The 26,301-nt window shown below is 42.9% G+C and overlaps 1 protein-coding gene and 1 pseudogene across 4 annotated transcripts in view; both read left to right on the top strand.

Annotated features, from left to right (window-relative positions):
- GBF1 (golgi brefeldin A resistant guanine nucleotide exchange factor 1) overlaps nucleotides 1–26,301 on the top strand; it is a 121,853-nt gene that overhangs the window by 78,388 nt on the left and 17,164 nt on the right. For 2 of the 4 annotated variants that reach the window (XM_039243940.1, XM_039243939.1), the window contains exons 4-15: nucleotides 11,437–11,568; nucleotides 16,510–16,628; nucleotides 17,161–17,269; nucleotides 17,802–17,862; nucleotides 19,124–19,178; nucleotides 19,900–19,974; nucleotides 22,929–23,076; nucleotides 23,410–23,633; nucleotides 24,170–24,335; nucleotides 24,782–24,993; nucleotides 25,331–25,429; nucleotides 26,027–26,221. In XM_039243940.1, the coding sequence (XP_039099871.1) occupies nucleotides 11,437–11,568; nucleotides 16,510–16,628; nucleotides 17,161–17,269; nucleotides 17,802–17,862; nucleotides 19,124–19,178; nucleotides 19,900–19,974; nucleotides 22,929–23,076; nucleotides 23,410–23,633; nucleotides 24,170–24,335; nucleotides 24,782–24,993; nucleotides 25,331–25,429; nucleotides 26,027–26,221 (1,595 nt within the window). The remainder of the gene's footprint in view (nucleotides 1–11,436; nucleotides 11,569–16,509; nucleotides 16,629–17,160; nucleotides 17,270–17,801; nucleotides 17,863–19,123; nucleotides 19,179–19,899; nucleotides 19,975–22,928; nucleotides 23,077–23,409; nucleotides 23,634–24,169; nucleotides 24,336–24,781; nucleotides 24,994–25,330; nucleotides 25,430–26,026; nucleotides 26,222–26,301) is intronic. The other 2 variants (XM_039243942.1, XM_039243941.1) reach the window with 1 other exon arrangement.
- LOC120239581 lies at nucleotides 5,751–6,046 on the top strand (annotated as a pseudogene).

Here is a 26,301-nt window from a genome sequence, read left to right as displayed (position 1 = left end):
AAGAAAAGGAAAAAAGAGGATCTACTGTCAAGAGCTTAGACAAATTGCTTTCCCACAGGCTGCCTTCACAGCAGACTATCTACATTCATGTGCACTTAGTCCCAAATTATACTTTGCTTTTTGTAAGTTTTAAGGATCTAAAGGAGGCTTAAGGAATTCACTGAAACTACTGCCACCACCACCTTCCGTAGGAAAACTCTATGGGTGAGAAAACTGTGGCCCAGAGTAGTGAAGTCTTTTACCCAAGGTCACATAGTAAGAGGCCAAGACTTGACGTTTCTTTATTTTATTTTTCCTATTGTATAGAGAAATTTGCAAGGACTTGTCTGGGTTTGACCCTTAAGCCTGCAAGGTAGTGCATTTCTCTGAGAGCTGTTCTTTAATAGTCTTCCCTTCGGGTCAGTTCCCGAAGTCAAATCTAAATCCCCACCTGACCATCTGAGGTCTGAAGATACAGGTATAGCAGGTGTGGCAGATACTCCAGAGGCTGCTGGCTTTACCAAAGTTTAGTTTTGCTCATGCTTTGGACCACTACGCTTGATGTCCCCCTTAGTGACCACAAAGAGCACAGTTCCTTCCTACTGAAATGACAGTATCTCAAAATTTCCATTTGTAGATCATTCCCAGTCTTGCTTTGTCTTTTACAAGAAATATTCTTGGGTATAGCATAGTGAGAAAAGTAGAATATGAGGACCTAACACTTTCTCCTAAAATGGAATGTGCAGGCATAAACAGAAAAGCCAAAAACCAAAAAGCTTTTTATGCTCAGATAATTTTGTTCTGTGTCTCTCTGGATATAGAAGTATCAAAAGGGGTAAATGAACTTCTGTTTATATCATGCTCTGACTTATTAGTCTGTTATACATGATCTACCTTGTGAATGACGATATTCAGTCTCCAGGAACATGAGCCAATATTTGCAGGATGAAGAGCAAGGATAGGAACAGGCTGGTGACCCTCTAGAAAGTAAGAAGGGAGAAGTAGGCTCTGAGGGCAAAAGGGTCGAGACAGGCATTTCTGAAGCCAAATGGTGTTGAAATAATATACCACAGGCCTTTTTCCTTGTCAGCGTAATCCAATTGAGAATGCCCAACCGCCCCTGACAAGAATCACTCAGGAGTGAAGAGCTTCGCTACCAGGGAAAGCAGCTTATGTGTGCATTTTGGCTCAGGAATGTGCCAGCCCAATGCTGGCCAAATGAGAAAAGGCTGCTGCAGGCTTGAGAACACCACCCTCCTGGGAGGTTGGTGACTGCTCCCCTGTAGGCTAAGAAGAAAGTGTTTCCTTTTGTCTAAGGGCAGTCCTTGATGCCACTGTTGAGACCCTTGACATAGATTATCAGAGAGGGTGGCAGGCTCTCACGTAAAAAGAGAAAACAGCGTCAGGATATATTCCCTTTCAGACAGGTCACCTTATCGTTTAAAAAGACAAGAGACTTGGGGGACATCTGTAGACTCTCAAATTGCTATAGGGCCAAACTGACACTTCTCTGTTTTACTATCATTATATATGGAGTTGAGCTCCCTGCTTACTGCTGTTGAACAGAGAGTATGAGCAGAGTACCACCAAGACATCTCTAAAGGATTTCACTTTGCTTTGTGTTGAAGTGGTTCATGAGCTTCTTCAGAAATATTTTAATAATTCTTGTTGTAATTGTTCTTATGCAGCCAGAAGTAGGACTCAGATTTAGTTTTAGAAGCAGGTGGCCTAGTCCTAGAAGGATCCCAAGTGTTCTTTCTCCAATGGGGAGTTGAATTTCCCCTCCTTGTAACCATTCCTTTTTTTTTTTTTTTTCTTTCCCATCTTGGAACATGAACCAGTCACCTTCAGAGTACCCCTCTACCTGATCTGCACTCTCTGTTTACTGGACTGTTTGTGCCTTGAAGTTGACAGCCTTCCAGGGCAGGAATTTTGGCCGCTTGGTAGTGGTATCAGATGTCTCCTTGGTTGTGAAATTAATCAGCCTGCTTACTATGAGCGGCAGCATGGCACCTTTCCCCTGAAGGACTCAGGCAGCTTTCTCACTCTTCTTTTTTTTTTTTTTTTTTTTTATTTTATTTNTTTTTTTTTTTTATTTCTAGGAGAGAGAGAGAGACAGCGTGAGCAGGGGAGGGTCAGAGAGAGAGGGAGTCACAGACTCTGAAACAGGCTCCAGGCTCTGAGCTGGCAGTCAGCACAGAGCCCGACGCGGGGCTCGAACCCACGAACCGCGAGATCATGACCCAAGCGAAAGTCGGATGCTTAACCGACTAAGCCACCCAGGCGCCCCTCACTCTTCTGAAGATCTAGACAATTGAATCTCATTCCCCAGGCAGGCTGAGCCAGGAAGCAGAACACCAGAAACTTTTCTGTTCTGGCTTCATAGGAAGCAGTGGAGTTGAATAGCTAGGGGCACAGATTTTGGAGTCACATGAACCTGGATTTGATTCCCATTTACACCACTTGCTGGTTGTACAGCCTTAGCTGATGGGTAGATCTACTTTCTAAGTCTCATTTTCATCTTCAAAATGGAGTAAAGAGAAAAGGTATATAAAGTCTTAGCACATGGCATGGCACAAGGTAATAAATAGTAGCTCCTATTAATGTTGTTATTTGTATCTCTTCTAAAAAGGATGAATGTTTCAATCATTTGTTTAAAAAGGGAAGCCTCTTCCTGTCTCTGGTAACTATGCATACCTTGGGAAAAGCTGAAACCCTCAGAAATTAAAAGAGCTGTCCCAAATTGCACCCTACATAAATAATAACCATTAGTTATCTCAGCATCTATCCTTCATTTTTATCCCTTTTAAGGTTTAGTAATCAAAAATAGAAGGCTTGCCTTTTAAGTTTTTGATATTTACTTAAATCTCAGGAAATAAACTGAACTTACAGTAACTAGAGTATTAAGAATCCTGGACTGGGACTCCAGAGCTAACAAACTAGAATTGTACAATATATTTTACATGTATTACATGAGATAATATATGTAAATTACCGAGCACAGTGCCTGACACATAGTATATGCTCAATAAATGTTAGCTACTGTTATTTGTTTTTAAATGTAATTTATTTTAATTCTCTAACACCTATTTTAACACCTGATAAAATACAGGCTTTGAAAATTTAGTATCTATCACACAGCCATTAAGTTGTAAAACTGGAATTTGAATCCTGCTCAGAAGCTCATGTTTTTACATAGTGCCCTCAACTTCTAGTCCCAGGTCCAACACGAACTGGCTTTGTAGCCTTGTACAAATTACTTTAACCTTTCTAAATCTTAAGTCTCTCATTCATAAATTATTTTTAGGGCCTATCTTAGCTGTAATACCTAGGATTTGGAGCGTTTTCTAGAACGGCCAGTTGAAAATTAAGGTTTATTTTTGTAGAGGACTCTTACTCAGAGTATAGTCTGTAAACCATTTTAGGTTCACAAACTGCTGCTTGTTATGATGCGATGTGTACAGAAATTGAGGGAAAACATTTAGCAACTTTTCTAACATCTTGAAAGTAATTTTATATATGTTGATCCTAATAATAAAATTGAGTTTGTATCGTATTATGTCTTTGTTTTTTAAATATCATTCTCTAGCAGTTCATTTTATTATAGTTTATAAAACAATGCCTCTGCAGTGGATTAATAAAAGGAAAAAAAAATTGGCCCTTAACCACAGGCAAATTGAGAAGCACCTTGTTAGAGGACCATATGAACATTTTAACAAGATTATGAATTGAAATTCCAGTATTGTTTTGTTTTGTTTTGTTTTTTAAAGGGTTTACTAATGTGTTTACAAAGAGGTACCTCTGAAATCACAAATGGCCTGGGGTGCCTAGGTGGCTCAGTCGGTTGGGAGTCGGACTTCGGCTTAGGTCATGATCTCATAGTTCATGGGTTTGAGCCCCATGTCAGGCTCTGTGCAGACAGCTTGGAGCCGGGAGCCTGCTTGGGATTCTGTGTCTCCCTCTATCTCTGCTCCTCACCTGCTCACACTGTCTCTCTCTCCTTCAAAAAAATAAACAAACATTTTAAAAAATTAAAAAAAAAAAAAAAACACCAAATCAGAAATGTCCTGGGGCGCCTGGATGACTCAGTTAGTTAAGCGTCCCTCTCTTGATTTTGGCTCAGGTCATGATCTTGTGGTTTGTGAGTTTGGGCCCCATGTTGGGCTCTGTGCTAATGGTGTGGAGCCTGCTTGGGATTCTTTGTCTCTCTCTCTCTGCCCCTCCTCTGCTCATGCTCTACCTCTCTCTAAAAATAAATAAACATGGGGCGCCTGGGTGGCTTAGTCGGTTAAGCGTCCGACTTTCGCTTAGGTCATGATCTCGCTGTTCGTGGGTTCGAGCCCCGCGTCGGGCTCTGTGCTGACTGCCAGCTCAGAGCCTGGAGCCTGTTTCAGTCTGTGACTCCCTCTCTCTCTGACCCTCCCCTGCTCACGCTGTCTCTCTCTCTCTCTCTGTCCTAGAAATAAATAAAATATTTTTAAAAAATAAATAAATAAATAAAATAAAAATAAATAAACAAACATTTAAAAAAAAACATTGCTTATTAACAAAGAAAGAAATGGCCTTACAAGTGATGCCCTGCTAGAAACACAGTGTCCCCTGCCCACCGAAAGCTGCAGGAGTTGTTCATGTTAGAGTGATGCTCCTAGCAATCAGCAGTTGAACCTAGAGAGCAAAACTCCAATTCTGCCTAGACCAAACTCTTGGGAAAGTTCAAAGTATATATCATAATTTCATTTTTTTGTAGGGGTATGGGAGTGAGGGTGATAATGAAGGTTACTGGTGGGCTCATTAAAAAGTCCAGCTCTGGGGTGCCTGGCTGGCTCAGCCTGTGGAGCATGCAGCTCTTGATCTTGGGGTTGTGTATTTGACTCCCACATTGGGTGTAGGGATTACTTAAAAATAAAATCTTAAAAAAAAAAGTCCAGCTCTTCTAGTTTTCCATCACTAAGTCTCCAAAAGCATTGACTCACAGAATAGAAGTGCTGGAATGAATGCAGTTTAGCGGTAATAGATTCCAGCTACCTAATTTGACAGATGAGTTTGGGTGTCATATGCCTGGCTATTGGTAGTAGTGAGACTAATGATCACTTGTCCATTGACTGGATTATATACTATGTGAGCCACATCCACAGCCTCCAGAGAGTTCTCTATGGGACTTTGTCCAAGCTTTATATGATAACACTCCTGCCTGCTCCGGGCCTCTCATGCCATAGTGAGCTCTTTTACCTTACAAAGCAGAAGATTAGCAAATGAAGTCTAGCAATATATTAAAAGAATAATATACCAGGGCTAAGTAAGGTTTAATCCTGGGAATGCAAGGAAGATTCACTATCTGAAAATCAATCTACCATCTTAACATTCTAAAGAAGAAAAAGCTCTTGATCATATCAATTGATGAAGAAAAGGCATTTGATAAAATATAATATCCACTCATGGTAGTGAACGTGTGACTAACATCATACTTTACAGTGGAACACTGAATGCATTTACCCTAAGACTGGCAACAAAGAAAAAAATCTACTTTCATGCTATTGGAAGTCCCAGCCAGTGCAGTGAGACAAGAAAGGGAAATAAAAGGCATGTACATTGGAAAGGAAGAAATAAAACTATTTGCAGATAACATAATTGTTTATGTAGAAACCCCCAAGGACTCTACAACAACAAAATCCTAGAACTAACCAAATGAGTTTAGTAAAGTCCCAGAATATAAGTTCAACACACAAAAATCAATCCTATTTCATCTCTTTGGTCTTGGCCACAGAAACGAGATGATGAAGGGGATACCATCATTTGGAAAGTGTCACAATAAGACACACAAGTTGTGCCACTGCTGTGACTCTGTAAGGCCTTCCACCTTCAGAAGTCAACCTGTGGCAGGTTATGGCTATCCTGCTAAGCAGAAGAGAAAGTACAACTGGAGTGCCAACGGTAAAAGATGAAATACTACTGGGACGGTCTAATGAGGCACCTAAAAATTGTATACTGCAGATTCAGGCATGGGTTCCACAAAAGAACAGCACCTAAGCCCAAGAGGGCAACTATTGCAGTATCCAGTTCATCTTAAGGATTTCAGTCATCAGCCACATAATAAATGTTCTGGTTTGAAACAAAACAAAATCAGTCCCATTTCTAAATATTAAAACATCTGAAAACAAAACACAATATCATTTACAAACATACCAAGTAAAAATTAAATTCTTAGGTATAAATCTAACAAAACATATACAAAATCTGTATGCTGAAAACGATAATACACTGATGAAAGAAATTAATAAACAGATTACCGTGTCTATTAATTGGTAGGCACAACTTAGTAAAGATGTCATTTCTCCCCAAACTGATCTATAGACTCAGTGCAATTCCTATCAAATTCCCAACAAGATTTTTTTTGTAAATACAGACAAATTTATGTTGAAATGGAAAGGCAAAGAACTAGAATGCTGAAAGCAGTATTGAAAAATAATAAAGTTGGAGGGATCACTACCTAATTTTAAGACTTAGAATAGGGGCTCCTGGGTGGCTCAGTCAGTTAAGTGTCCGACTTTGGCTCAGGTCATGATCTCACAGTTCGTGGATTCGAGCCCCGCATCAGGCTCTGTGCTAACAGCTAGGTCAGAGCCTGGAGCCTGTTCCGGATTCTGTGTCTCCCTCTCTCTCTGACCCTCCCCTGTTCACACACTCTCTCTCTCTCTCTCTCTCTCTCTCTCTCAGAAGTAAATAAAAACATTAAAATTTTTTTTAAAAAAGACTTAGAATAAAGTTAATCAAGACAGTGTACTTTCAAGAGAGTTAGAGACAAAGATCAGTGGAACAGAATAGTGAACCTAGAATATACTCACAAAAATAAGGCTAATTGATGATTGACAAAGGTGCAGTGATGACAATTCAGTAGAGCAAGAATTCTTTTTCAAGGAAAGCTGTTCAAACAACTGGACATCCATATGCAAAACAAAATAGAACCTCTATCGAAACATCACACATTGTAGAAAAATTAACTGAATACAGATCACAGAAGTAAACAAAAAGCATAAACCTGTATATTTTTTAGAAGAAAACAGAAAAATCTCTGTGGCCTGGGATTAGGTAAAGACTACTTAGATATGACACCAAAAACACAATGCACAAAAGAAAAAAATGTGATACACCACTTCATCAAAAGTAAAAATGCCTGCTCTGTGAAACATACCATTAAGAGATTGAAAAGACAGGCTACAGACTCGGAGAAAATATTTGTAAATCACTGTATCCAATAAAGGACTTGAATTCAGAATGAATGAAGTCTCTATACTCGAGGTGCCTGGGTGGCTCAGTCGTTTTGAGTGTCGGACTCTTGGTTTCAGCTCAGGTCACTGAATCACGGTTTATGGGTTTGAGCCCCACATGATGCTCTGTACTGACAATGCAGAGCCTGCTTGGGATTCTCTCTCCCTCTCTCTGCCCCTCCTCCACTGGTGCTGTCTCTGTGTCTCTCAACATAAATAGATAAAACTTAAAAAAAAAAAAAAGTCTGTAAACCTAATAGTAAGAGGGCTTCTGGATCGCTCAGTTAAGCGTCTGACTCTTGCTTTCAGCCCAGGCCATGATCTTGGGGTTCATGAGTTTGAGCCCAACATCAGGCTCTGCCCTGATGGTGCAGAGACTGCTTGGGATTCTCTCCCTCTCTCTCTGCCCGTCCCCCGTTTGTGAGCACTCGCATGCTCGTTCTCTCGCTCTCTCTTTCAAAATAAATAAACTTTAAAAAAAAAACAAGAAAATAATCTCAACAGTAAGAAAACAAACAGTTCCGTTTAAAAAATGGGCTAAAGACTTGAACAGACATGTCCACTAAAAAGGATACATGGATGGCAAATAAGCACATGAAAAAAGATGTTCGGTGTCACTTGCCATTAGGGAAATGCAAATGTAAACCAATGGAGATACCACTACCTACCTACTAGGATGGCTTAACTAAAAATACTGAAAATACCAAGTACAGGAGGGGATGGGCAAAACCCAGAATTCTCATCGCTGGTGGGAATGCAAAGTCACACAGAGACTGGAAAACAGTTTGGCAGTGTCTTATAAAGCTGGACATACACTTACCCTTTGACCCAGAGATCCCACTCCTGGGTATTTATCCTAGAGAAATGCAAACCAAAGTTCTTCATGCGAAAACCTGTACATGAATGTTTATAGCAGCTTTACTCAAAATTGCCTTGAACTGGATAAGCCAAATAAATGTCCTCCAACTAGTGAATGGATAAACAAATTGGCACATCCATGAAATGGAATACCACTCAGCATTAAAAGGGAACAAACTATTGATCTATGTAACAGTTTACATGAATCTGAGAGGCATCATGCTGAGGATGATGAAGCCAGCCTCAAAAGTAACACACTTGGGGCGCCTGGGTGGCTTAGTCGGTTAAGCGTCCGACTTTCGCTTAGGTCATGATCTCACGGTTCGTGGGTTCGAGCCCTGCGTCGGGCTCTGTGCTGACTGCCAGCTCAGAGCCTGGACCTGTTTCAGTCTGTGACTCCCTCTCTCTCTGACCCTTCCCTGCTCATGCTGTCTCTCTCTCGCCTAGAAATAAATAAAACATTAAAAAAATTAAAAAAAAAAGTAACACACTGTATGACTCCATTTTATGACCTTCTTGATAAAACTGTAGTGTGGAGGCATATATCCATGGTTGTTGACGGGTTCGGGTGGCTACGAGGCTGTGACTATAAAGAGATAAGAGGGAGTTCATACAGAACATGTTCTGTATCCCAGTTGTCACATCTTCACAGTGATTACAGGAATCTATACATATGTTAAAATTTATGGAACACTATACCAAAGAGAGTCGATTTTACCAAATTTAAGAAAAGATGTAATGGTCTATGGCCATACCACCCTGAACGCACCAGATCTCGTCTGATCTCGGAAACTAAGCAGGGTTGGACGTGGTTAGTGCTTGGATGGGAAGAAAATATGTAATGGCTCTGGAAGTGTCAAACCATGGCTGTGAAATTTCCCCAGTCTTTCCAGAAAGTACAGTTATAGCAACTGGATGAAAGCTCAGAAAATCTGTTCCCTGCCCCGCCTCTCAATTAAAGATGATTTTTTCCATCTAGACTTTTATATCTCAAATATAGTAAACATGACCATATTTTTTTCAGTTATTTATTCATTCTGAGAGAGAGCAGGGGAGGGACAGAGAGGGAGAGAGAGAATCCCAAGCAGGCTCTGAACTATCTCTGCAGAGTTCTATATGGGGCTCAGTCTCATGAACTGTGAGATCATGACCTGAACCAAAATCAAGAGTCAGATGCTCACCTGCCTGGGTGGTTACCCAGGGGCCCCAATGATATTTTTAAAATGACAGACCAAATCATATGTAATAGTTATGTTTCTAAAGCAGCAAGACTAGTTGACTTTATATTTTTTAATGTGCTTTAAAAATATTTTATAAATTTCAGCTTTTTTAGTATTTCTGTTCCTTATACCTCAACTCTCTACCACCTCACACACACAAAGGTTTTTCTCCAGGTTTTTCCTGCAAATTGTACATCTCTAGGAGGGGTAGGTGGGGGATAAGAAGCAGGTTTTATACAGCTGATGTGATCACTGTACATACAGGCTTGGAAAATGCTACCCAATCTGCCAATTAATTAAAGCATTAATCTGAGGAGCAGCCGGGCTGGGGAATGTTTACTCAAAGAGGGAGTGGTAGGAATTGAGTGGGAAGCTCCTTAGATTTGCATGAAAATAATGGTGCTCAGAAAACCCAGCTTTCTTTTGTCTCTAAAGGCGGGCAGCCTTGATCTTGTCCCTAAATCTCTCTAGGCAATTTAGGAAGCCTTTTAGGGAGCTAGTCTCTGCAAGACTGATGGATGGACTGCCAAATCTAGAAAAACAGACTCTCTAGAGCAGTGTGGGGAGCAAGTCCAGTGTAGTGCAGCTTCTCAGACCTGGAATGAAACCTAAATTCAGGAGTACATGCTGGTAATTAGAATAGATCTAATGGTTTCACAAATTTTGAAACCATGTTCAAATCCCAGCTCTGCTTCTTATTAGCTATGTAATTTGGAGCCAATCTTGTAGTTTATCTAAGCCTTATTTTTCTCATCTGTAAAATAAAGGTTATGAATTGCTCCTTCATCTCAGCACAGTTAGCCCTTTGCTTTACGCTATGCAGAAAGGGAGCTAAAGAGTGGACAGGACCTTCCAAAATTACAAACTATCCCCGGGAGTAGGGACTGTGCAGCCTTTTGTTCTTTTTAGGCTTATTTTTCCGGCAAAGGACTATAAACCTCAGGGTTTCCCCTCACCTTCCTGGGATGTGCTATTCCTTATCTCTAAGAGAAGTGACCTTGACCATAACAGCAAAAGACATAAAGACAGCAGCTCATCCTAGGACCTCTTTGGCTATTTTGGCTATACTCGAGATGAGATTTATCCATGTGTCACTAGGGAGAATGGTGAATTGGACATGGAAAATTGACCCAACAATATTTGGTGATATTAAAGAATTACTTTTAATTTTTCAAATTGTGGCAAAATATATATAACATAAAATTTACCATCTTAACCATTTTATTTCTATTTTTTTTTAATGTTTATTTATTTCTAGGAGACAGAGAGAGAGACAGCGTGAGCAGGGGAGGGTCAGAGAGAGAGGGAGTCACAGACTGAAACAGGCTCCAGGCTCTGAGCTGGCAGTCAGCACAGAGCCCGACGCAGGGCTCGAACCCACGAACCGTGAGATCATGACCTAAGTGAAAGTCGGACGCTTAACCAACTAAGCCACCCAGGCACCCCTTATTTCTAATTTTTTTAAAGTTTATTTATTTTTAGGGGCACCTGGGTGGCTCATTTGGTTAAACATCCAACTTTGGCTCAATTTGTGAGTTCAAGCCCCACATCAGGCTCTGTGCTGAGAGCTCAGAACCTGGAATTTGTTTTGTGTTCTGTGTCTCCCTCTCTCTCTGCCCCTCCCCACTCACGCTCTGTCTCTGTCTCTCTTTTTCTCTCTCAAAAATAAACATTAAAAAAATTTTTTTATATGTTTTTTGGGGGGTGGGGGCAGAGAGAGAGGGAGACAGAGGATCTGAAGTGGACTCTGTGCTGACAGCTGACAGCCCAATGCAGGGCTCAAACTCAAGAACCGCTAGATGGTTTTTTTTTTACCTGAACCGAAGTTGGTTGCTTAACTGACAGCCACTGAGGCACCCCTATTGCTAACTTTTTAAGCATTTATTAAGCATACTGTGGGTTTTTTTTTTAACTTGTTAATCTTTGAGCTACTTACTAAAAATTTTTACAGATAAAATGATAACATCTGTGATTTGATTTAAGGTAATCCAGAGAGAGGAAATTGACCCAGGAACTAAGAACTCTAGCCTCATGGCACAGATAAGAAGGGTCTTTTTCTAGAGTTTACTTTTTTGTCAGATGGCATCACTTTATTTCTGTTTCTTTTCTTGCAGAACTCTCAGAAATTGAGCCCAATGTGTTCCTCCGTCCATTTCTGGAAGTGATTCGTTCTGAAGATACCACTGGTCCTATCACTGGACTGGCACTCACCTCTGTCAACAAGTTCCTGTCCTATGCACTCATAGGTAAGAACTTGGGCTTTGTTGGATGACCACAGCACTTCATTCCCTGCCTCTCCTGGGTGGTCAGGCCTTAGGCAATGGTCTGGTGATACTGGAAAGTTTCTCCCAGCCATCTGTTTCCTTGTAGGAAAGAAATAAGACTGTTATTGGTTACTCATTATGCTAATATACTCAGGTCTTACAGTATGGGGAGGGAGGGAACGTTTCCTTGGGATTCTCGTTTGTGCTATATAAAGTATCATTTAAAAAACAGGATTATATGGGGCGCCTGGGTGGCTTAGTCAGTTGAGCGTCTGAGTTTCGCTTAGGTCATGATCTCGTGGTTCGTGGGTTCGGGCCCCGCATCGGGCTCAATGCTGACTGCCAGCTCAGAGCCTGGAGCCTGTTTCAGTCTGTGACTCCCTCTCTCTCTGACCCTCCCCTGCTCACGCTGTCTCTCTCTCTCTCTCTCCTAGAAATAAATAAAACATTTAGAAAAAAAAAAAAACAGGATTATGTGCTATGGATTTTCTCCTTTTTCACTTAATAGTATTAGCTTAGAAAGATGTACATGACATAATTATCCATCTGATTTATTTTTCCCCCAGTTTTATTGAGATATAATTGACATATAACATTGTATTAATTTACAGTGTACAACATAATGATTTAATATATGTTACAGATGATTACCACAATAAATCTAGCTAACATCCATCACTTCATAGTTTCCTTTTTTTTCTTGTAATGAGGATTTTTAAGATCTACTCTCTTAGCAACTTTCAAATATACAATGTAGTTTTTTGTTTTTTTTTTTTAAGTTTATTTATTTAAGTAATCTCTATACCTAAGGCTCAAACTCACAACCCCAAGATCAGGAGTCTCATGCTCTTCCAACTGAGCCAGTCAGGTGCTCCTCAAATACACAATGGAGTATTATTAACTGTAGTCATCATGTTGTACCTTACATCCCCAGAACTTATAAATCTTATAACTGGAAGTTTATATATTCTTCTTTTATTGTGGTAAGATATATAATAATATAAAAATTGCCATTTTATCATTTTTAAGTATACAATTCATTGGCATTAATTACATTCACAGTGTTGTACAACCATCACCACTATCTGCTTCCCAAACTTTTTTGCCCCAAAAGAAACTCTAAACATTAAGGAACCATTTCCCATCCCCTCGAGCCCTTGGTAAGATTTTTTTTCCTCTTAGTAAAGGTGTATAATTTCTATAGTATAGCTATAACATCAATCTTTTTCTTGAATAATATTTAATATTTCAGTTTCCTAATTTGAGCAACTTACAAATAATGCTGAAATAAGCATCCTTGTTCATATGTCCTTATTTATTAATTTTCCTTTGTATGATAGATTCCTGTACTTGAAATTTTTGGATTAAACACCATGAGCATATTACACTTTTCTATGTGCTACCAGGCTGCTTTCTCAAAAGCTTATAGTATTTATACTTCCAACAGTAGTGTTTGAGTTTCCATTTCCCCACACTGACACCTGCACTGAATATTAGCACTATTCGGGGTGCCTGGGTGGCTCAGTTGGTTAAGTGTCCTACTTTGGCTCAAGTCATGATCTCTCAGTTTGTGAGTTCAAGCCCCACGTCAGGTTCTGTGCTTACAGCTCGGAGCCTGGAGCCTGCTTTGGATTCTGTGTCTCCCTCTCTCTCTCTGACCCTCCTCTGCTCACGCTCTCTCTCTCTCTCTCAGAAATAAATAAAAACATTAAAAATTTTTTTTAAATATTAGCACTATTCATTTGTGCTAATTTGATGAGCGAAAACTAGTATTTTATTGTTTTTATTTTAAGTTAAACATTTGCATTTCTTCTCCTCTTTCTATTATTTTACTGAAGTTTTGTTTTTCTTATTAATTTACAGGAGTTCTTTGTATAGTGGGGATATCAACCAATTGTCTATTATAGTATTACAAATATTTTCTCCCAATCTAGCCCAGATATTTTATCCAGTCTGTTGTTTATGTCTGAATTTGTTTATGGTGTCTTTTGGATTCCTTATTAGTTGGTCTTGTCACTCAGGATCCTGAATTACTTTTCCCCTATTGCTAGCCCATGCACAGGGATGAGGAACATAGAAAACAGACAGCTGTCTTTGTTTCTAAGTAAGGAGACAAGAAAAGAGCAGCTCAGGCTGTAGCTAGCTAGAGAAAAAAAAAGGCCTGTGGTTCAGGGCAAGAAGGCACTTTATCTTTTCTAGAAAGTGGGATTTGCTTAGCAGAAGCATTCAGGATCCTGAGCAGAAATCCTGGGTGCCAGCTAGCTTCTGAAGAGGGGCATCTGTCTCTTCAGATATCCTAGTCTTAGCTTCATACTTTTCCTGAGCAAAAATCGGGCCCAGCTACTTCCAGCCTTGCCCTGAGCACCACCTGCAGGTCATCTCTTTCCACAGCCTCCAGCAGCTGCCCTCTATGCTTCTTCCCTCTGCTCCCTTGTCAGTGTTCCTCTCTCTCTTTCCTGGACTTGGCAGACAAGCTTGTCATTGGAGACCTCAGGCCAGCTGGTCACTGGAGTTTCCTGTGGTGGGAAAAGAGAATGCTGGAGGTGGTGATTGCAGTGGGCATGAGAAAGGGGACAGCAGGAAGGAGTGTATGAAAGCCAGAGGGCAAAGGAGACAAGATTGGCAGCTTTACCTTCAGTCTGCTCCAGAGTGGCTAGGAAAGGAGGACATTCTAAGGACAGGGTCCTGGGGAAGACAAGTTCTGCTAAGTGAGCTCAAGCCAAACAATCTTTTGTTTAGGCTATCCTAGAAGAAATTATCCCTCACCTGTCAATCCTGTGACCCAAGGCTTCTAGAATTATTTTAGATCCTGCTCCAAGGATCAGCATATGTTTGGCCCCACACAGCTGCCAGACCAGGATTTGTGCCACTGATTGCCTGGCGGGCTCTGCCTGTGGTTCTAAAGACCTATCATTCGTACCTGCCTTTTTTAGAAAATTAACTTTGCTATTTCATTCAAGCTCAGAGGATAAGAGCTACAAAGAGATCGTTAAACTACTTTAACAAGGAAGATTACTGAAAGAGGGTAAGAAATAGACCTGTAGGAGCCTTATGAAGCAGGAGTAAAGCTGCCATTTACAGAGCTCTGAAACCCCACACAACACTGAAGACCTGGATTTCCTGTGCACGGAAAAGTCCTACTATGGATCGTGGAGGCCTGAATAAGGACAGTCAGGCAAGGGCTGTAAGAGAAGACTCAGGCAAGGGCCTTCAGGTTATATTTCCTGAGTTGAATGGGAGAAACATGGAGAGTTGGGGTGATAGAAGGAGCTAGGGCACCCCATATACTATGTTATCATGAAATTAGCTTCCTTCTGCATGAACTCTAAGTAACCACTCCTGATGCTGAGTGGGAGCATGCTGTATGGACAGAGTCTTTGACCAGGTGTCAGAGACTAACCTGGACAGAAAAAGAAGAAAACAAATGAGAATCGCTTATAATTCATCAAAGTCTTCAGGATTGTTGTTATGAGGGAAATGTTATGGTTTCTCAGCTATACCCCTGAACTTTAGGCTCAGGAACTCTGTTAATTTCGGGTACCAAGAAAGAAAAAAATGATAAGCTTAATTCCCACTGCTTAAAACTAGGAGGTGCTCCTGTATTACACCATGCCACCTCTGGAGCAACCTTTCTCTGTCACTCGCAAAGCCTTGCCATCTCCCTCCTTTTTTTCCCTACTTATGTTTCCCTTTCAAGGATAATCCAGGCAGTTCTGCAAGACCCTTGCAGGCCTTGATGAAGGCCACTTCTTTGGCTACTCCTTGTGGATATTTAGCAGATTAATGGGAGCAGTTTCTTCCTTGGCAGTATTTGTGTTAGTTTCCAGCATGGTGCTGGCTGTCTGATCTAGCTTCTCCCCTCTTCTTATTCACTGTTGAAATTCTCTCTTCCTCCTACTCCCCAGTCAGCCAACTTCCAATCCTGTTTAGTTTGTCCCCTTTTTCTTCTAATATGTGTTTAGTTAACTGGTAAAATGATTCTTCCTCCATGTCATATTGTTTTAAGTAAGAATGAAACCAAAGCAGGAAGAAGTCTCTCATTTGCCATAACGTGGCACCCAGATATAAGTATTGGCAGCAGTGACTGTCCATTTCTTTCCCCTACTCTTCTACCTCACTTGCACCTGAACACAAAACTCCAAAAGCAATCAGAGAGATGTGTTGAAAAAGAACACATGAGGGGCACCTGGGTGGCTCAGTTAAGTGTCCAACTTCGGCTCAGATCATGATCTCACGGTTCTTGGGTTCAAGCCCCACATCGGGCTCTGTGCTGACAGCTAGCTCAGAACCTGGAGCCTGCTTTGTATTCTCTCTCTCTCTCTCTCTCTCTCTCTCTCTCTCTCTCTGACCCTCCCCTGCTCATACTGTCTCTATCTCTCTCAAAAATAAATAAAACATTTAAAAAAAAGAGAGAGAACACATGAACAGAGAAAGTCTGCAACCGTGGTATACAAAGGTCTGGTCCTACTTGGCCCTTGCTCTGGGCCAAAATCTCCTATTTGTAGGTCCTTCCTCTATGAAATGAGTAGCTTTATACCAGTGAGTCCAAAGTATGGTCCCCCTGACCAGCAGCATTAACTTCTCCTGGGGTCTTGTTAGAAATGCACATTCTCAGGCCCCACTGTAAATCTACTAAATCAGAAGTTCTCAGAGTGGGCCCAGCAATTTATATTTTTAACAAATCTTATAAGTGATTCTGATATCTACTTAGGTTTGAGAACCACTGTTTTTACACAGTGGGATTTATGCTGAGGAGCTTGTGAAAGCCAGTTATTAGCAAAAATTCTCAGGTAGCTCAAGCAGCCATGGGTTAGGAAACTGAAGAAGAGAAAAACAAAGTCTCTCAAGGCAGTCCCTATACAGGATATCTTTCCCGTCTCTCTTCTCCATACCACTTACTCTTTTCTTTTTTTGTTGGAGCAGATCCCACTCATGAGGGCACAGCAGAGGGCATGGAGAACATGGCAGATGCTGTCACCCATGCCCGTTTTGTGGGCACAGATCCTGCCAGCGATGAGGTTGTCCTGATGAAAATCCTTCAGGTAAATGGAGGGGAAGAGCAATTAGGCTAATGGCCAGGAGCTGGTGCTAACGGCTCTCCTTACCCAAGACTGCAGGCGGCACAAAGCTGTGTTTTGACTCCACTGGGGCTTAAGGAGCTACTTTGTTTCCAAACAAGCAGCTAGAGTACCCAGAGTAAAAGCTTTTCTAAGGAAAATAATTAAAAGCTTTAAATTAATTGATATCAAATACCGAAGCCCTTAATACACTTGTACCTCTGGCAGACCATATCTGCCATCCATCTGTGGGGCTCATGGACTAGGGCTGGAATGAGTGCTGATCTCTGTCAGGGTCATGGAGAGTAAAGGCACAGTTCCCAAGATTAAGTTCCTGAGAGATCCGCCTTCCGCCCCCAAACTGAAGTGAGGTCAGCATTCTTGCTAACCTCTCTTTCTCACCCGAGTGCTTCTGTAGGAGACTAAAGGAATAGGAGGCAGCTTCTCTCCTCTAGGTACATCCTACTTTACTTAGCCTGCTTCATTTATCACTGTATCTCCTCTTTCCTCCTGGTAGGTGCTGCGAACTCTGTTGCTGACCCCAGTGGGTTCCCACCTAACCAATGAATCTGTGTGTGAGATTATGCAGTCTTGCTTCCGGATCTGCTTTGAAATGAGGCTCAGTGGTAGGTGCTTGAATATTGGGCCTGTCACCATTCCTAGGGCCAGTGTCTGTGAGTATAAATATAGAATGCTGTCTCTGAACCCCAGAGAGGTGGAAAACTCAGGACTTGTTCGTCTACCTTGTGGAGTCAGAGGGGTCTAGAAGTCTTTACTTGACTATCGCACAGCTAGAATATAGAGACCTTAGTTCATTGTGCCAGGACAGGAATTGGGATAGATCTCCAACTGACTTAGCCCAGGCACCAAATCTGTCTCCCTTGGGTCTTTCTGGGATTGACACCAGCCTGAAACCCTTGAAAACGCATCATTGAGCACTCCTCCCCCAGCCCCCCCGACCCCGTTTTTTCCCTTGTCTCAGGAGTGCCACCTTGTGGGCTAGTGAAGTTGTGGCTGCCAGGCTGAGCTGAAGCTGGTTTTAATAAGTTTGGCATAATCCTTAGTAAACAAGGTTTGGAGGGGAGTCTGCTCTGAGAAGCCTCCTGATAATAGCACAGCAAGTAATGACACCTGTGTTATTTGTTTTTGCCTGTGCAGAGTTATTGAGAAAATCCGCAGAGCACACTCTCGTAGACATGGTGCAGCTGCTCTTCACAAGGTAAACCTGCTGCTGTTTGCTTCAGCCCGGCTGCCCAGGCCTCTTGAGCCTGCCTGCTTCCACACAGCCACTTCAGGGACCTGGCCAACCCCACAGCCACTTCAGGGGCCACTGGGATTATGGATGGGGGTAGTTCACTGGGCCCAGGGTTACTGAATAAGGGAGAAGGATTGGAGCTGGCTTGGCCTCAGAGAGAGGCAGAGGTTATTTGATCTAGGCCGACAGACCTTGTTCGGCTTCCCAAACTTGTGTCTGTTTCCGTGCAGGGAGCAGCTGGGAAAGGGAACACAGAGAGGAAGCCAAATTCAAGGGAGCCTGGAACAGGGTGCTGAGCTCCCAGAGCTCAGTCCAGTTTCTGTGAGGAAGGACCAAGGCTGGGGTGACCAACCTTGTTGGCCAGACTCTCCCCAATTTTAGCACTGAAAATCCTGCATCCCTGCAAGCACTTCATTCTCCGGCAAACCAAGACCGCTGGTTACCCTCATCAAGGCCCTCAATTTCGGGGCTATGAGGCCTTTTCATATTATGCCTAACTGCCTGTTTCCTACACCGTTTTTCAGTAGACTAACTTTGAGAAAAGCTGACTGAGGCAAGAGCTTTAAAGCCTCCCCTAGGGGATATTAATAATGGGGTTGGTTATGTATCTGTGGGGACTGGGGTTATATAGGAAATCAGTGTATCTTCTCAATTTTGCTATGAACCTAAAATTTCTCTAAAAATAATCTAGTTAAAAAAAAATTCCCCATGGGATTTTATTTTTCTCTCAGATCTGTAAGTAATAATTCTTATTATCTACAGACTAGATCTGCCCCTGGACCCTACTGCAAAGCGTTCTTACTCTTCAGGCTCAGGTTTATTGGTTTCAGAACTCAACCTGCCTTTTATTCCTCACACTATGCCCAGTCTCCTGGGGTTTTGATAGACTGTCCCCTCCCCTCCCCTTATTGTGGCTTTCATCAGTACTTGTTAAGTAAACCCAAGCTGGAAGGAGTCGGTTTAGGATGAAAAGAGCCTCCACACTCCAAGGGAATTTAATCACTTTGTCCTGGTGACTCCCTCCTTTTTAAGAAAGTATTATAAGTTCCCCAACTTCTTCCTTTGATAGGGTTCTCAAAAGGATGAAATTAGCCTGCTTCTCTTCCTAGCTCTTCCTAAGAGACAGGGCATGCCCTGGCCCACGGCACATTTGGGCTGTAGCTAGCATGCAGGGGAGATTTGTTGTTATCCCTAATGACAGTCCATGGGGTTCTCTATCTTGTAGGTTACCTCAATTTAAAGAAGAACCCAAGAACTATATGGGTACCAACATGAAGAAGGTATGACCTGCTGTCCCTCATCCAAACTTTGGTCTCTCAACTTTAGTGCTATGGGGATTTCCCTGAACACCCTTGCTTGGCAAAAACATGCTTTTGCCTAGACAGGTCCGCTCGGAATGCAGAAATAACTATCATTCCTTTAGTGAGAAATTTATTCTTTCCCAGATACCTCTCCTTCCCCAATCTTTCCTTCCCAGCCTATCTTTATTGACCCACCACATAAGCTGGTGATCCAGGCCTTCATGGAAACTTGGTAAGGCCCATCAGGTTGGGCTAAAAGTGTATGTTGATAAAGGTGAACTTCCTGCCATCCCCTCAAGGCCCAGACTTATCAGCAGGTAGGAGGCCTAAGGAGACTATGCCCAAAGTCCTACCCCCATGCTAGATTAGAATGGGCTCACACTTGGGCTTATCTCTGTTGATGAGACAAATCAAGCCTGACTCTAGATCAGAAGGTTCTCAAACTGCTACAAGAATGTGATCAGAAGAATGGCCTCTTTCTATTTTAAACTGAAATCCTGAGCTTCACAGACCTCTGATGAGGATTCTACTTGCAGCCCTAAGAGGTTCTGCCCATGGAGATGACCCTTGGCTGTTGGTGCATGCACCTGACCTTCCCTTCTCCCCAGCTCTCCATCCCTCTTCCTGCCCTATGCCCTATTGGCGTGTGTCTGAGTTTATTTCACTTTGTTTAAATCGTTCGTTTGCCTGTCTTTCACAGATTTCTCCATGTCTCCTCAACAAACTGGAGCTAAGTAGTGGGGAGCAGACCAAAGCCCTGAACCAGTTAGAGAGGGTACTACTCTTTAAGAACCTCAAGGTCTCTCTCCCTCTCCCTCTCCTTCCCCTCTTTTTATTTATTTAAATGTTTATTTATTTTTTTTATATGTAACATCTGGGTCGCATTTCCATTGTGCAAAGCACAATTTACCCCTCCCTAATAACACAGCACGGTTTTGGAAGAGTTGCATGTGTTTGTAGCTTTGCAGTGTTGGGAATTTCCCTGGGGGACATCTGGTTGCCTGAAGGCAGAAGGAAGCTTTGAACTGGTGATATATCATGTAGTGAGCCTAGGTAGAGAGTTTGAGTCCTGCTGACATCTCACAGGGATGTTTAATATCTACCCTTTTGAGGGAACTGTGAGGGACCCCTGAGCAAGGCCCTTCCCTCTTCTGCCCTCTCCCTGTCTCAGACCTGACATATGGAGCTTAAGCACAGTCTTTGGCTCTATTTAGATACTTGAACTGGGTTTGGAAGGAAAGGATAGTCCCATCTAGTTGGGATCTTTTATTTTTCATAGTTATCATTAAAGGTTCATTTCCAGGTTTAGGACTCTAGATGGAGGGGAAGGAGCTCAGGATGGGTTCTGTAGAGAATCTCTCTTGTCCCTTAAGAGTCGAGATGTAGAGGAGTTCAGGGGAGAGTCCCAAGTTAAAGATTACCCCTATCCCCATATCCCTGCTTTAGAAAGAAGAGGGAGAGAAGGAAGTATGAGCTGTCTGTGTCTAGGCTGTCTTTCGCCTGAGTGTGCATTCTGGAGCTGTGGTTGTGGACATCCAGGTCACCGAAGACTAAAAGAACTGTGTGTGTGTGTACACACCTAGCTAGATGGTCTCTAGGCCTGCATTCTTTTTGCATGCGCTGTGTCAGTTTTAATTTATGTGCTTGACTTGTCTCAAGTTGCAGCTCTTTCTTCAGTGGATACCCTGCATTTTGCCATGATTAACCTAGGACCTGCCCTTTCTTTGTAAAGCTTATAATGCCCTTTGGATATACAAAGTTATATGGATTAGGTGTTGGAGGGTTCCATGAACACCTACGACCCACCTCCCTACCTTAGGACAGGGAGTATAACTATACTTTGTAAGGGCTCAGGCATTTGTGAGAACTGGCAGCTTCTCATCTCCTACTCCAGCCAGGGGGCAGAGAATACTAATTGAAATGATCAGGTTGGAGCTAGCTTTGCAATGGCTAAAGAAGGAAACAGGAAGTACTAATCCTAGTGTCAGAAGGAATCTCATTGAGTTACTGGCTTCTCAGTGGAAGTAGGACCACCTGGAGTCCCTGAAATTGGGAGTCTGCCTAGAGAGAAAAGATATCTCACAAAAGTGGATCCAGATGTTAGTACTTTTTGGACCTCAGTGACAATTGCCAGTAAATCTAGGAGGTTCTTGTTTTCCCTCACTGATCTCTTGAGTTTCTTAACTGTCTGTCTATATGTTTGGCTGACTCTTACTCCCAGAGCATTTCTTTTTTTACCATGAACTTGCTTCAGATGAGCTTCAGTGGTTACTAGAGAGAGCATCCTAGTTCCTGTTGAGCCACGGTGCTTAGAACACTTGAAGTTCCATTCTAGGCATATGACTGTAGGCGTTCTGGAGATGGAGGCATAAATGTAAATTCAGTGTGAGGTTGTTCCTACATTAGTAAGAGCTGGGTGTGAGGTTCATTCTTGGACCTCTCTCCTTTCTGGGTGGAGCTTTGGTAAGGAAGGAAGAATTATGTGGTTTCTAAGCAAAGGGTTAATGATTACCTAGGTTCTGGAGGGCTTTTGGGAGGTTGAAGAAGGAGGCCTATCCCCCAAATGCTAGAAGGAATTGAACAGACCAAGGATGACAGGGTATATTTGGCCTTTAGAAAGAGGCAGGGAAGAAAAATGCTCCTACTCTCTTAGAGGCATTCTGATGGTTCCTCAACTATTACAGTTGCCCAGTCCAGGAATGGTCTGTCAGTCTTGGAATAGTATGGTATAACTATGGAGAGACTGGTGAGGGACTAGTCTCCAACCCTAACAGAAGGCATCAGGACCAGGAAAGTGAAATGGGCCTAAATAAAGTAGCTGTGAACTGAGGATGAAGAAGATGCACAAAAACTTATATCCTAGAGTAGTTCCCACAACAGGCTTTAGAGATTTTCCTTTGTAACTAAAAGGAACAGAGATAGATAGATGATAGATAGATGATAGATAGATAGATAGATAGATAGATAGATAGAACTATAGGAGGAACAGAAATACAGCAGGAGAGAAGGAAATGGAATAGAGCAAGGTCCAAGAAATCAGTAGCCTTACCATCTGAAAACATAAAACTATACCTAGAAAGACCCAACAGTGAGACGGACAGGAGGTCTCACTGATGTACCAAAATTGGGAGCAGCAGCATGACATGACCCTCCATCCTTAACTCCAAAAATCAGCTGGGATACCACTCATTCCTTAACTCCTTCCTTGACCACTTTGATACAAAAATTCAGAAAGTCAGGGATATATTTAGGGTCTAGGCCCCATGCACGAACCAGTAGGAAAGCTAAGAATGTGACAGGGAAGGAGTAGACTCTCATAATTGGATAAGAACCTAGGAGTAGAGGCTGTGCTACAGGTAGTTGAAGAGCAAAGCCCTGGAATCCTTGTAGATCTGAAGCCTCAGGCAAATGAACCTCTGTCCTTACCTTTCCTGCTAGAGGGTCAGGCACCATCTATAGGACTTAGGGTTGCCACCCAGCACTCAGGGAAGCAGAGTTATGTGTGTCCAGCTGAAAAGCAGAATATTTAGGAGGCCGCCAGGCTGTGAAATGACAGGTATAGAAGCCATGTTGGAGGAATAGGAATGTGCTCTGATGGTCTAGATTCTTCCTTTGGTATAGACACAGCATATAGGTTGTTTTCTAGGGACCAGTAGGAATAAGAAGGGATATTTCTAGGGTAAGAGTCTTAGTTTGAGTACTAGTGCTAATGAGGTATGATATTTCCAGCTGAAAATGAGAGCAGGAGGCATGAGTGATTCATCCAAGTGGAAGAAACAGAAGAGATCCCCCAGGCCTCTGCGCCATATGACCAAAGTCACACCAGGTTCAGAGCTGCCCACCCCCAATGGAACCACCTTATCCTCTAACCTCACTGGTGAGTGCCCTGGTTTGCTTCCTCTGATTAGAATAGATAGAAGAAAACTTTCCTCTCTCAGGGATTTTAACATTGAAAACTAGCCAACTGAGAGGCTTTGATCTTTCTGCTAAGAGCAAAAAGGGAAAACTACAGGTATGTTCAGATTGTGATCATTCAGCAATTCTGCAGTGACTTAGGGTTGTTATCCTTCCAGAGGGACTCTGACTACTTTAGAGACCAGGGTATTCAGAGATTAGTATGTGGTCTAGGAAAAGAGCCCCTAGTGCTGTGGAGGGTATGTTTTTCCTACAGAGTCTCTTTTCTTCAAACGTCACCTACTTTGCTTGGCAGGGGGAATGCCCTTCATTGATGTGCCCACTTCCATCTCCTCTGCAAGTTCAGAAGCTGCCTCAGCGGTGGTCAGCCCCTCTACAGACAGTGGCCTGGAGTTCTCCTCCCAAACCACCTCCAAGGAGGACCTCACTGACTTGGAACAACCTGGCTCTCCAGGTTATAGCACAGCTACAGAGCCTGGCAGCAGTGAGCTGGGGGTGCCTGAGCAGCCTGATCCCCAGGTATGGCTTTAAGGCCCCTCTTTAATCTTCTAATGTGGAATTGGCTTGACCCTTTGCATCCTTTATCCGGGCCTTGGTTCAAAAGAAGGTTGGTGTTGGGGGGGGGCAGGGCCCTTATTTCGTTATTTTTATTTCCTAGAATCAGCTGTGCAGTCTAGAAAATCCACAGCATGACTCACTGTAAGAGGTAGCTCATGGGATTTATGGAGTCTTGCATACAGGTAGCACTAGGCAAAGGGGAGGGAGATGGCCATGGCTTTGTCTGGAAGATAATGATATAAATCCCAAGCCTATGAGAACCTCTGTTGCCTCTAGAGTTCCATTCACTTTAGGTCAGTGGTGCCTCAGGAGGTGTCTTCTGAGTCTTTCTTCACACTTCTGCCCTGAGCTATCTTGCATTTATTCATAGCTCACTGAGCTGGCCCTACACCTACAGTCCATTAGAGATACCTGCACATTAGATACTTCAGGGGAGTAAGTTCCAAGTTGCTCTTTCTTCATTCCTCTTCCTATCCTCCTGCTATTGGTCATGGCAGGAAGGGGTCCATGTGGAAAAGGCCCAGTCAGCATCCGTGGAATCCATCCCCGAAGTGTTAGAGGAGTGCACGTCCCCTGCTGACCACTCTGATTCTGCCTCTGTCCATGACATGGATTACGTCAATCCCCGGGGTGTACGCTTTACACAGTCCTCCCAGAAGGAAGGTGAGTTCTCTCGGGCAGTCTCTGCCTCTTCACCTCCCCCATCCTGCCCACTAAGCGTCCTGAGCCTAGACCATCTTGGATCCAAGGTGTCTGCTGTCCAGATTCTAGGCCATTTTCCAGTCAGGAAATGGAATCAAGTCATGGGACTTTGGCATGAATGCTGCCCTTCCCCAGCCTATACAGGGAGGGACTTTGATGGACAGGAGGAAATGAGAGGGAAGAATAGAAAGCTTGAGAGTTTTAATAGAAAGTAAGGTCATCAATTCTGATTCCCTTCAATAAGTGAAACTAGTCTTACCTCCCCAGAAAGAAAGCTTTTTTTTTTTTCCCCCCCCTTAAAGAGAATCACTTATTTGAAATTGCCTTGTATAATGCAGGGCAGGGCAGGCCAAGCTCTCAAGCCAGTTGTTTCCTGGCATTTCCACTTTACTTCTGGCTTTCCCCAGGTACAGCATTGGTCCCCTATGGTCTTCCCTGCATCCGTGAACTCTTCCGCTTCCTCATTTCCCTCACCAATCCACACGACCGCCACAATTCAGAGGTTATGATCCACATGGGACTACATTTGTTGACAGTGGCTCTTGAGTCAGCCCCTGTAGCCCAGTGCCAAACCCTCTTGGGCCTCATCAAGGATGAGATGTGCCGCCACTTACTCCAGGTAAGACTGGATTTCTAGAAGGGCTCTGAGCCCCTGGCTATTTCTCACAGTCTCAGGGACCAGGGGGAACACAAGGAGGGTTGGCTGATTGGTGCAAAGAGTATAGGATCCAGGAAAGAATCTCCCTCCCCAGTTGGCCATCGGTCATCATCAGGAGGACTCTACTAGTTCCCAGGGGACTCTGGCAGCCAAAGAGAAATATAGGAATGACTAGATATAGAATTCCCTTAGAGTACAAGACCTTCGTGGCAACTTCACAGAGTTTATTCTACTGCTCTTCTCTTGGTTGAGCCATAGGTTCAGAAACCTAATGACTTAATCCTACTCTGATCTACAGTTACTCAGTGTAGAGCGACTAAACCTTTATGCTGCTTCCCTGCGGGTATGCTTCCTACTGTTTGAGAGCATGAGGGAGCACCTCAAGTTCCAATTGGAGGTGAGTTTCTTGAACTTGGATGAAGAAAAAAATAGCAAGTTGTATAGCACCTTCAGTGGGGCCAGCTCTGTCCTGCTACAGGGATGGGATTTAGGGACTCCTATAAGAGTGCTTTTAGCCTCCATAATTTGGTTCATTGGCTGCCCTCTTTGGTGAAGAAATTAAAGGGAGACCAGAGAAAACTGGTTGGCTATAAAATGAGAGAAGCCAAATATGAGGACTGGTGGATAACCTCACCATGAGTGGGTACAGCTTTTCTGCCCAGCAGTTCCTCTGCAACACAGGCAGGCAAGTCAAACTGGCTTTGCCACTAAGTTGCAAAAAGGAACTCTGAATAGTACCAGGGAAGGTTCCTGTAGAAAGCACAAAGAAGGCAATAGGCAACTTGTTTTGGATCAGGCATAAGAGCCTGATAGTGAGCCAGGCCTCCCCCAACATGGAGGCCAAAGAGAAGGGCGAACTGTCTTTAAGGATCTGTTAATGCATGCCTCCTGACTGGGCTGCTCCTTCTTGTATTTAATGTTTTTCCTGACTAATTTGTTTCTTCTGTCTTAAATCCTTACCCCACCCAAATGGCTATTACTGGGTTATTGCCAGATGTACATCAAAAAGCTTATGGAGATCATCACTGTGGAGAACCCCAAGATGCCTTATGAGATGAAGGAGATGGCACTGGAGGCTATTGTGCAGCTCTGGCACATCCCCAGCTTTGTCACTGAGCTCTATATCAACTATGATTGTGACTACTACTGTTCCAACCTCTTTGAAGACCTCACCAAGCTGCTGTCCAAGGTGCTGAGCATTATTATTGGCCTCTAGAAAGAAGGCTTTATTAAGGAAATCTCTTTGGTGGTAGTGAGCATATTATACAT

This window comes from Hyaena hyaena, unplaced genomic scaffold (assembly GCF_003009895.1).
Source record: "Hyaena hyaena isolate Hyena2069 unplaced genomic scaffold, ASM300989v1 scaffold_233, whole genome shotgun sequence".
NCBI classification, from domain to species: Eukaryota; Metazoa; Chordata; class Mammalia; order Carnivora; family Hyaenidae; genus Hyaena; species Hyaena hyaena.
The sequence above is the reverse complement of the archived record's forward strand: the minus strand, read 5'-3'. Positions and strand labels throughout refer to the sequence as shown.